The 12,500-nt window shown below is 43.2% G+C and overlaps 1 protein-coding gene across 1 annotated transcript in view; it reads right to left on the bottom strand.

Moving 5' to 3' along the window:
- Positions 1-6,960, bottom strand: part of LOC127627131 (inactive carboxypeptidase-like protein X2) — a 24,104-nt gene extending 17,144 nt beyond the window's left edge. Inside the window, 3 exon segments of the mRNA XM_052103384.1 lie at positions 25-134; positions 4,951-5,025; positions 6,615-6,960. Of these exon segments, the coding sequence (XP_051959344.1) occupies positions 25-134; positions 4,951-5,025; positions 6,615-6,879 (450 nt within the window). The 5' untranslated portion in view covers positions 6,880-6,960.
- Positions 6,961-12,500: the final 5,540 nt, after the last annotated feature.

Here is a 12,500-nt window from a genome sequence, read left to right as displayed (position 1 = left end):
AGGTTGATGTTACTGTGACCTCACCTGGATGTTGAGTCGACCCCTGTGAGGTCCCAGACCGTAGTGTTTCATGGTGGACGCGTGAAGCTGGAAATCATCAATCTTAAGAGTCTCCAGACCCAGAGGAGGACAATCTGAGAAGAAGACATGACACTGACGACACATTCACACATGTGCAAGAGATGTGAGATGTGTCGTGTAACGTCCGAGTGTGGAGTAGATAACAAGTGTTAATGTTGAGCAGATGATCACATGATATGTTTAGAAGCACATGTGAAAGCGGCTCATATCAAAGAGGAAAAATTCTGATCTCATGTATGTTTTTCCTTTTTTCCATGTGACACGATATGATCCGGATATCTGTGGGAAAAATCATCTGACTCTGAAAGTGTCCAGACAATCATCTAATGAGAAGATCAATCAAATCTGTGAAAACATCAAACACATGAATGTCTGTGTATCTCCATGAGTGTTGATGCTGACTGTCACACCTGGCGTCGTGAGTTTGAATCCAGTGACTCCAGTCAGGTCACCTTAACAACCAAATTGGGCGGTTGCTAGGGAGGGTAGAGTCACATGGGGTAACCAAATTGGCCCGGTTGCTAGGGAGGGTAGAGTCACATGGGGTAACCAAATTGGCCCGGTTGCTAGGGAGGGTAGAGTCACATGGGATAACCAAATTCAAGGGAACATCCTTTAGCTCTCCTATAACTGTTCTGAGACCAGTGCAGACAGACAGCACCCTGGAGGTTAAGTTGTGCACTAAATAGGGAGCAAGGGAGCATCCTATAGCTCTCTATAACTGTTCTGAGACCAGTGCAGACAGACAGCACACTGGAGGTTAAGTCATGTACTAAATAGGGAGCAAGGGAGCATCCTATAGCTCTCTATAACTGTTCTGAGACCAGTGCAGACAGACAGCACACTGGAGGTTAAGTCGTGCACTAAATAGGGAGCAAGGGAGCATCCTATATCTCTCCTATAACTGTTCTGAGACCAGTGCAGACAGACAGCACCCTGGAGGTTAAGTTGTGCACTAAATAGGGAGCAAGGGAGCATCCTATAGCTCTCCTATAACTGTTCTGAGACCAGTGCAGACAGACAGCACACTGGAGGTTAAGTCATGCACTAAATAGGGAGCAAGGGAGCATCCTATATCTCTCCTATAACTGTTCTGAGGCCAGTGCAGACAGACAGCACACTGGAGGTTAAGTCATGCACTAAATAGGGAGCAAGGGAGCATCCTATATCTCTCCTATAACTGTTCTGAGAGCAGTGCAGACAGACAGCACACTGGAGGTTAAGTCATGCACTAAATAGGGAGCAAGGGAGCATCCTATATCTCTCCTATAACTGTTCTGAGACCAGTGCAGACAGACAGCACACTGGAGGTTAAGTCATGCACTAAATAGGGAGCAAGGGAGCATCCTATAGCTCTCTATAACTGTTCTGAGACCAGTGCAGACAGACAGCACACTGGAGGTTAAGTCATGCACTAAATAAGGAGCAAGGGAGCATCCTATATCTCTCCTATAACTGTTCTGAGACCAGTGCAGTCAGATGATGTTTGGACACTCAATGATCATCAGTACAGAGATTCAACATTTATAATATTTTATTTGAACATGATTGACAGTGATTGGATGTGCTGGACATTACTGTGAATCAGAATTAATTATGATAATTTATGATGTAATGTCTCATGAATAATCAACACTCCTGCACACATCATAAATCTGACTTTCTATAGCTTGATATTATTTAACATATCACAACTCAGTCCCGCTGGCCACATGAGGACTATATTTTTAGGAAACTATTTGCCAAACATGTTTGTTTCTTTTACTGGTTTGTTTGGTGCTACTAGTTACAAATGATATTTAAATAATCAAAATGATCATAAAAGAAAAATATATTGTTAATAGTTTTATTTAAAGTGAGTTAATATTTTCTTTAATATATGAATCGTTGGAAATATGAATGAAGAATAAATCAATACATTCTGAGATGGTTTGTGGCTTCTGTAATTTAATAAAAGAAGAAAATAAAGTTGATTAATAATGATCATATTTCTCTGTCAGCACATAAATTACCCAGAAGTCTCGCTGGCGTCTGGATTTCACCATGAGCCAAAAAACAGTAAATCAGAAATAAATCCAGTGTGATGATGATTCCTCAGCGCCAAACACAACAGCTCATAAATCTGTGTGAAACACTTTCATTAAATATATTAATCATCAATCACACAAATCCCAAATACACCCAGCACGGCGTCACTCATCGCCACGGTAACGGACAGTAAATCAGTGTAAACGTGTGATGAGGTCACACACTCGTGACAGAAATGTTTCATTTTCTGCTTAACTTGAATTTGATGCTCATGTAGGTATTTGTGGAGACTGGAGATCTCCAAAAGAGGGCAGGGAAAGTCCAGAAGGGGGAGGGGCTACTACAGAAGGGGGTTGGGCCAACTCCAAAAAGGGATGGCACTTCCTCTGACAGTTAGGGTTGGGGTTGGGGGCTCTGTATGTCTTTGCTGGTGGTTTTTGAGGTCGGTGTGCATCTATATCCAGTACTGGAGTATTTTCTCCAGACTCGGCTAATATTCGTAGCGGAAACACGTGCCTCTATAGCGCTGATACTGTAGTATAGTACTCGAGTCTGAGTATTTGTACTCAGAATAACACTTCAATAGTTGCTGTTCTCCATCAGGATCGCTCGTCTCAGTTAGTCTGAACAGAAACCTTCTACATAGGGGAGCCGACAAGTTTAGCATAAAACAGCATGGCGCGGCGGTCCCGTAGACGCTCTATGGCGAGGAGACAAGAGGACGTTTATGGAGGAAATGCTTCAGTGTGCTGAATAAACTGCTAAACAATGCCTTTAGAGTGAACTGTGCGGAGTTTACTACGGTAAAATTACCCATTCGCTTGTATGGCATCCGCAAACAGTGACTTAGCCGTAACACGCTAGTTGACTGTTACGCTCTCTCTCCTATGATAGAGACGTGGAGGTTATTATCTCTGTATAGAACATCTTTGCGTCCTGAGACCAGAAACAGAAAACAGGCAATTGCAATCATTATAGCGCCACCTAGCGGTCGGGTATTTCCCTGTAGCCGCCGCACATCCGCTCGGCGGAGTTACACCAACATAAGACAATGTGTTGAATAAACATTAGTAAATCAAGTCTGATGAATTTAAAACTGCTGTAGTAAAAAATCTGACGTATCCTGAATGTAAGACATTGAAATGCACATAAACAAATCCATGACCTGCATAACTGCACATTGACTACATGTCCATGAGTATTGAACAGGGATAAACCCACTGACTGTTGCAATGAGAGTGTTTATATCTCCGAGGACATCCGCAGCTGAATCTGAAATCATTACAACGATCACGTGCAGCTATAAACCACCCTCATGAGGCTTTAATGACACAACAAACACGGCTGTTATTCTTCTACTGTTAGCAAAACCATGATGTCGTCTCTGCGGCTCAAACAGGAAGTCATCACACGTGTCTCTGAGAACACGTTTACTCGCGGTATTGAGATGCGTCTCCTGTGAGCACTTGCGTTGGGATTTCGAGAGGCATGTCTCTGGTTTCATTCACTTTTTTCATTGTCAGATTTAGACGGTTATTTCCTTTTAAAGCAGCACGTAAACAGCTGTTGTGGTTGATTGACAGGTGAGGGGTTGGGCTTCACAACCGCATCATGATTGTGTTTGCACACAGAGACTAAATCTGTTACTTAAATCAGCTGACTTTAACAACCCTTGTTGCATTATACACCAATGGTGACAAATGGGGGAAACACTTTTGTGTTCTTTTTCCAAAGTTGGTGTTCCTGTAACTCTAGAAGTTTTAAAGATATCTTAATTTCCTTTTAGAGTCTGATTCAAAACAAACTTTTGTTTTTGTATCATCATTTATAATGTCCTATACGGGTCATTCCCAGAGATATGAGGCTCTCAATGTGGCTCCATATCCAAATATCTGAATTTTACCCATTTTCAATGGTCGAAAACCAAATGTGGGTCACTTTGTATAAAGCTGATACTTATTGAATTTAAAGAGGAATATCTGAAGCACAAATAATGCTGAAACTAGAAATGTACCTTCATTTATTCAAGGACCATCTCAGTGTATTTGAGGCACTGACATTGTTAAAAATCGGTGTTCTATGCGATTGTTTTTTTTGCTCATGGAGCCACATTGAGAGCCTCATATCTCTGGGAATAAACAATTTAGTGCCTTAAAAATGAAGATACAAAAAGAAAAGTTTATTATGAACCAGAATTTAAAAGGATATTAAGATATCTTTAACATTTCTGGAGTTATACACACTCAAACTTTGGAAAAAGAACACGAAAAGTGCTTTTAACCATTTTTGGACTCACCACGATATACGCACCATTGGCGTATATCGCAACAAGAGCTGCTGAAATCGAATGATATTAGTAATAGATCTACTGATCTGTGTGTACAAATAAAATCATGATGCTGACACCTTCATAAGGGTATTTTATTGACCTGTAGTTTTGCTCCAAAATCATAGGCGGAAATGGCATTTTGACCCCCTTCTACAAAACAATGGATTACTCAGTAAATATTCATCCATGACATTTCTTTCATCTTCATTTATGTATTTCTTTCACCAGGAAAAAAATGATCAAATCCAAATTTTGAGCTGGGGACCTCTGGTTGAGTTGACAGAGAACGAGCCTCTTCCAGTCTTCATCAGTATTTCATTACATTTATATTGGCTTCATCAAGTTCAATAGTTCAACTCTGTTCTGGGAACATATTCTCAGTTTTATTTCCTGTGCTCTATTGAAGGTCTCTTGAGGTACTGTGAGTCTGAGTTCAGCAGTAATAAGCGTTATATAAAAGTGTCTATCAAATGCATAAATGTAAATTGTTTACAAGAGGTTAATTGACTCACTGATTCTCTTAGAAACAAACAGAGCGTCTGCATTAGTGACCGTCTTCACTGCCGTCTTCTTCTCACTCGCTTTCACTGTGAATCAAACACATGTAGCATGTGATGTGTGCTGCTGCTCATGCATTTATCAGAACAGCGGAGGCCTTCCGAATGATCGTAAGATCTTCAGCTGTTCAGAATAAATGAAGATCAGAAGATCTGCTGAACGCTTTCATGTGTGCGAGGTCACGTCAGGATAAACACACGGTCCATATGGAAACACTCGGCGTTCAACACAGACCAAACATCATTCCAGTCATCAGATGCAGAATATTCCGGAAGAAAAATAAAAAACTTTGTAAACATGTAATTCTGGTTCCGTTCACTCCATCTCACTTTGAAAAGTCTCGTGTTATTCCACTAGATGGCAGAAAGCACTATATATATATATATATATAACATTATATTATCAATAGTCAAAACGTTTTTCCTTCTGGATGGCACATGTTGTTCTGAAGATCTAAGATAAATCATTGCATTATTCACACAAGCAAATTCACAGACGAGTAAACAATGGCTCATTTTTTTAACTTCCAACAGTAAAAGCCAATATAAAGTTTTGGGCTGTTTGGGGCTTCCAGCAGAAGTTATCGGAGCATAAATGAGACGTTTGTATTTGATGACTTACAGAAATCATATTTCACTTTGTGATTCTTTTGAAAATCTTTTAAACTGTGTTATGAGTGCAACAGAATAAACTATACAGTCACATTTCTGAGAATAAGAGCTTTCATTTGATATATGACTTGCCCATATATGTGCTATGTGACTTTTATTTTCATATAAATATTTCTACCCATGACCTCTAGGGGGCGCTAATTTTCAGCGCGAATGTTTTGAGGCCTCATTTTGTTATTTTAAGTAACATAAACGCAGGCGTGATGTTTATCTCTGAAAAGTTCAGATTCTAAGCTTTCAATTGATACCTCATATGCCTGACTTATACAGAGACTTTAACGGTTTAATCGTAAACATTTTTGCGATGTAGCGCATACTATAACTGGATTATTCACATCAGTTCTTTCTTTCTTTAAAACACAGTGTTAATGCATTGCATCTTGCAATATTTTTGTCAACAATATGTTTTAATTCAAACCGTTCGATTTCCACCATGATGCTCTTTTTCTTCTCAGCCTGATATTAATTTAATTGACGATGTTAACATTGGCCACAGGAGGCTTATAGTGTACATTAGCATAAACAGTTTTCTATTGGTTAGTTTTGTCTTTCAGGTCAACTATCTGTCATCAGGTTAATAACCGTTACCTTAATACCCTAATTAATAATAGAGGTAGACCAATATATCGGTTTTACTGAACTATCGTTATCAACACATGCAAATACTTCTGTCATTACAAAATAAGAGTCCCCAGTGTGTTTCAGGCTTGTTTATACTTACAATATAATAAAGAATCAAATATTTGTTTTCACATTTATAAATCAATTTGAAAAACTATCGGCCGATTAATCCGCTATCGATCAACCTGTAATTAATAACACATCTGAGACATTGGAATAAATGGATATCACCCCCTTGAGTCATTGAGTCAGAACATCTGTTCCACAGCTTCAAACCCTCACAACCAATTCTCGTGTCCTCGCATGGAGGGACTTTCAGATGTTACCTGACACTGAATCAGATCCAGCTGTTTGTTTGGATGCGGTTAATCTGGTTTTACTCTCCTTCCGAACGGCTCGTCCTGGGGTTTTATGGCCGTCCGTCACGCTGTCCTCTGTGGACGGGACACGGTGGTAATGCTCTCGACTCACAAGCTCCTGCATGTAATAATCCTCATCTTCAGCTGGATATCCGGAGCAGAACTCCAGGAGAACGAGCAGCAGAAGAACCCGGAGCACTGAGGAACATTTGCACATCATGAAGCACATCATCAGTGCTGGATCTGATCTTTCACTTGAGCTGTCGTCCTCTCTGTCTCTGGAATCACTCAAGAGAGACAGTGAGACGGGAGCTGCAGAGAGACAGACGGATCTGATCCAGAGTTCTCATTGATGTCTCGCTGTGACTCCTCCCACTCAGGCTGGGCGGAGCTTTCATCTTATCTCATTACCATACATTATGACATCACTAAACCAAAGTGAGACACTCTGAGAGAAACTGAGATTATAAATGAGAAATAAAGGAGAGTTTGTCGATCCAATGTTGTGCTGCTTTTGTGACTCCGTTGAAGTGTGTGTGTGTGTGTGTGTGTGTGTGTGTGTGTGTGTGTGTGTGTGAGTGTGAGTGTGTTGTTTTTATCATTCTGTTCCTGGACCTGGATACAATTAACACATTAGTAACGCTCTGTGTGTGTGTGAGTGTGTGTGTGTATGAGTGTGTATGAGTGTGTGTGTATGAGTGTGTGTGTATGAGAGTGTGTGTGAGTGTGTGTGTATGAGTGTGTGTGAGTGTGTGTGTATGAGAGTGTGTGTGAGTGTGTGTGTATGAGTGTGTGTGTGAGTGAGTGTGTGTATGAGTGTGTGTATGAGTGTGTGTGTATGAGAGTGTGTGTGAGTGTGTGTGTATGAGTGTGTGTGTGAGTGAGTGTGTGTATGAGTGTGTGTGTGAGTGAGTGTGTGTATGAGTGTGTGTATGAGTGTGTGTGTATGAGAGTGTGTGTGAGTGTGTGTGTGTGTGTGTGAGTGTGTGTGTGAGTGAGTGTGTGTGTGTGTGTGTGTGTGTGTGTGTGTGTGTGAGTGTGTGTGTGTTTTTGTGATTTACGAGGACAATTTTGTAAGTTACAAATTAGTAATTACAAGGGTATTATGCTATAAATGTGATTTATGAGGACATTTCTAGTGTCCCCATAATTCAAATCGCTTAAAAATCATATTAAACAATGTTTTATTGAAAATGTAAAAATGCAGAAAGTTTTCTGTGAGGGTTAGGTTTAGGGGTAGGGTTAGGTTTAGAGGATAGAATCTATAGTTTATACAGTATAAAAACCATTATGTCTATGGAAAGTCCTCATAATGATAGGTAGACCAACATGAGTGTGAGTGTGTGTGAGAGTGTGTATGAGTGAGTGAGTGTGTGTGTATGAGTGTGTGTATGAGTGTGTGTATGAGAGTGTGTGAGTGTGTGTATGAGTGTGTGTGAGAGAGTGTGTGTATGAGTGTGTGTATGAGAGTGTGTGAGTGTGTGTATGAGTGTGTGTGAGAGAGTGTGTGTATGAATGTGTGAGTGTGAGTGTGTGTGTGTGTGTATGAGTGTGTGTGAGAGTGAGTGTGTGTGAGAGTGTGTGTGTGTATGAGTGTGTGAGTGTGTGTGAGCGTGTATTTATCACTTTGTGGGGACCAAATGTCCCCATAAGGATAGTAAAACCCGAAATTTTTGACCTTGTGGGGACATTTTGTCAGTCCCCATGAGGAAAACAGCTTATAAATCATACTAAATTATGTTTTTTGAAAATGTAAAAATGCAGAATGTTTTCTGTGAGGGTTAGGTTTAGGGGTAGGGATAGGTTTAGGGGATAGAATATAAAGTTTGTACAGTATAAAAACCATTATGTCTATGGAAAGTCCCCATAAAACATGGAAACACAACATGTGTGTGTGAGTGTGTGTGAGAGTGAGTGTGTGTATGAGTGTGTGTGAGAGTGAGTGTGTGTGTATGTGTGTGTGTATGAGTGTGTGAGTGAGTGTGTGTGTATGAGTGTGTGTATGAGTGTGTGTGAGAGTGAGTGTGTGTGTATGAGTGTGTGTGAGAGAGTGTGTGTATGAATGTGTGAGTGAGTGTGTGTGAGAGTGAGTGTGTGTATGAGTGTGTGAGTGTGTGTGTGTGTGTGTGAGTGTGTGTGAGAGTGAGTGTGTGTATGAGTGTGTGTGAGAGTGAGTGTGTGTGTATGTGTGTGTGTATGAGTGTGTGAGTGAGTGTGTGTGTATGAGTGTGTGTATGAGTGTGTGTGAGAGTGAGTGTGTGTGTATGAGTGTGTGAGTGTGTGAGTGAGTGTGTGTATGAGTGTGTGTGAGAGAGTGTGTGTATGAATGTGTGTGTGAGTGTGTATGTGTGTGTGTGAGTGTGTGAGTGAGTGTGTGTGAGAGTGAGTGTGTGTGTATGTGTGTGTGTGTGTGTGTGTGTGAGTGTGTGAGTGAGTGTGTGTATGAGTGTGTGTGAGTGTATGAGTGTGTGAGTGAGTGTGTGTATGAGTGTGTGTGAGAGAGTGTGTGTATGAATGTGTGTGTGAGTGAGTGTGTGTGAGAGTGAGTGTGTGTGTATGAGTGTGTGAGTGAGTGTGTGTGTATGAGTGTGTGTGAGAGTGAGTGTGTGTATGAGTGTGTGAGTGAGTGTGTATGAGTGTGTGTATGAGTGAGTGTGTGTGTGTGTGTGTATGAGTGTGTGTGTGTATGAGTGTGTGTGTGTGTGTATGAGTGTGTGTGAGAGTGAGTGTGAGTGTGTGTGTGTGTATGAGTGTGTGTGTGTGTGTGTATGAGTGTGTGTGTGTGTGTATGAGTGTGTGTGTGTGAGAGTGTGTGTGAGTGTGTGTATGAGTGTGAGTGTGTGTGTGAGTGAGTGTGTGTGTGTGTGTGAGTGTGTGTATGAGTGTGTGAGTGAGTGTGTGTATGAGTGTGTGTGAGAGTGTTTGTATGAGTGTGTGTGTGAGTGTGTGTGTGTGTGTGTGAGTGTGTGTGTGAGTGAGTGTGTGTGAGTGTGTGTATGAGTGTGTGAGTGAGTGTGTGTATGAGTGTGTGTGAGAGTGAGTGTGTGTTTGTGTGAGTGTGTGTATGAGTGTGTGTGAGAGTGAGTGTGTGTTTGTGTGAGTGTGTGTATGAGTGTGTGTGTGAGTGAGTGTGTGTGTGTGTGAGTGTGTGTATGAGTGTGCGTGTGAGTGTGTGTATGAGTCTGTGTGAGTGTGTGAGTGTGTGTGTGTGTGAGTGTGTGTGTGAGTGTGTGTGTGAGTGTGTGTGTGAGTGAGTGTGTGTGTGTGTGTGTGTGAGTGTGTGTATGAGTGTGTGTGTGAGTGAGTGTGTGTATGAGTGTGTGTGAGAGTGTTTGTCTCATCAAAAGTTAATGTAATTATTTATATTCATGAGCTACTAAGAAAAAGCAGTTCACTACATAGAAACTATTTAAAGAAGAAAATATTTGTGATATAAAACAGATGATATTAAATTCATAGTGTGATATTGTAAGAAACCCATAATAACCACAACATGAATCAATAAATGCAATAAACTGGAGATGATTTTAATATGGGTAATATGGCGTATGGTTGCCAGCATTACAATGAACATACATTTATCCTTAAAATATTAAAACAGTTCCCAACACTAAATTTAATGGAATCGTGTATTTTAACCGGTTCATTTACATGAACTGTCCGAAAGAACTGATTCAGTTCAATGATTCGTTGTTCGCAGCACTACAGGACGGTTTAGGTGAGAGTCATCGCCGGACTTCACTGATGTACAATATATGGAGATTAATGAAGAGACGGTGGATATTTGAATGATTAGAACGACTCTGAATCTATCACACATTCTTACACAATCCTGAAGCTGCAGTGAAACTCTTTTAAAGCTCCTCGGGGGAAACATCTGTCCGCTCGAACTGGAATCACATCAGATTCAGTATTCAGATCTCCTGTAAGAACATTTATTCTGACATGTAAAGGGTTTATCTAAGCTTCAAATGTATTTAGGAGGGCTTCAGCCTCCCGACATTTCATCTCAACCCCCTAAAAATCTGATTGTGAGGTCTATAAACATGAACCGTGACACTGGTTTGGTGACTCTTAGACTGACTAGAGCACGAGCCAATAGCATTGGAGTATGTGAAGGAGCACATCATTGGTTTGACCCACTGAACGCATTCACTGAATCAGTCGCTCATTTGATTCTGAACTAGCGAGGATGGAGGAATGTTGTTTGCTTAGTTCAGTCATATAGTTTAAGAAGATGAATTATGAATAACAGTGAATGATTATATTACATGACATCAGGACATATATTAAAGTTTAAACACAAAGCGTCTAGGTTCCCTCCATTAGGGAACAGAGGTTACATCCGTAACCTAGACGTTCCCCGTCTGTCGCTCTCTTCGACGTTGTGTCGGAGAAGCGACACTAGGGGTCCAATTTAAATCACGCCATGCGCTGAGCCGTGTACGTGTACTGCTGACACAGGAGCGGGCAGGTACTTGACGTGCCAAAACGACCAGCTGTATCAGACTGCACGTACCCTTCCCCAATGCCCCATAAAGTCGTCGAAACCCTTATGGTTACCCTACACAGGGGAACAAGGCGACGCTTGCCAACCCGAGCCTAGCCGGGCCTCTTTTCTCTCTATGTTTCTCGCATAGAGCAAAACGGCTGGGGCCCTTACACGCATCGTGGGAAGGGGGTCTTACCCAGTTTCCTATTCTTACAGGGGGAAAAGACCCTGCAGAGACCACACCCGTGCAGAGAGGGGGGGGGGGGGAGTGGCGAAATACACCACATGGGCTTTTATGTCACATGTGGGAAGTGGCGCGGTGGTAGATCCGTCTAGTTGCTACAGACACGACGACTGGGGAGCAGCGGGAACTGCCCAAGGGAGACGCGGGTCCACTCGTAAGGAGACCGTACCTTTCCAACGGCCCGCAGCTGTGTGCCCGTTGCACACGGCGCCCCAACCCAATCTGGAGGTGTCGGTCGTGACCAGGATGCGTCAGGACACCTGCTGCAAGGGGACTCCTGCCCGCAGAAAGCTGAGGTCTGTCCAGGGTTTGAATGTTTGGTGGCAGGCAGGGGTGACCATCACACGGTGCGTGCCGTGGCGCCATGCTCGTCTCGGGACTCGAGTCTGTAGCCAGTGCTGAAGCGGTCTCATATGCACGGGGGCCGAGAGCTGGGCCCAGGATGAGGCGGAGCAGCACTTTTCTTAGCCGCAGGAGGACGCCCTCAGCAAGCAAGCTTGGCCCGTGGCGGCAGGGTTGCGGCGGGGCAGGATATGTGAAATGGCCTCCATCTGCTTCTTCATCGCGGAGAACTGCTGGGCGTCTTGCGCATCTCGACCAAGTTCAGCCACAGATGACGTTCCTGAACCACGAGTGTGGCCATCGCCTGCCCGAGTGACTGCGCTGTGGCTTTTGGAAGCGGCCTGTCCAGTGGCGCTGTAGGCTTTGGCGGTCAATGATGACGTCGTCCTACAGGCCTTGGAGGGGAGCACAGGGCGACCCCGCCAGGTGACGGCATTCTCGGAGCATAGGTGGATCGCAACCGCATTATCCACCTGGGGAATCGCTGTGTACCCGTGGGCCGTCGAGGGTAGTGAGAGCTCTGCGGTGGCGGCAGCCTGGGCAAGCATGTCGGACATTTGGGCGTTAGCCTCAGCCTGGGCGTGCTGACCCGAAGGCGGCAGCCCAGACGAGTCATCCGCGTCAGATGCCGGACCGCTCTCCGATGCAGCGGCGAGCTCATTCAGCTCAGGGGGCTCAAGAGGATAGGCAAGGGAGGTTTGCGGGGACGTACCCGGCGAAACAGCGCCCGCTGCCATGCCCGGATCGCCTCCATCACCAGCCGCGTAGTCCTCAA

This window comes from Xyrauchen texanus, chromosome 33 (genome assembly GCF_025860055.1).
Source record: "Xyrauchen texanus isolate HMW12.3.18 chromosome 33, RBS_HiC_50CHRs, whole genome shotgun sequence".
Taxonomy (NCBI): domain Eukaryota; kingdom Metazoa; phylum Chordata; class Actinopteri; order Cypriniformes; family Catostomidae; genus Xyrauchen; species Xyrauchen texanus.
The sequence above is the reverse complement of the archived record's forward strand: the minus strand, read 5'-3'. Positions and strand labels throughout refer to the sequence as shown.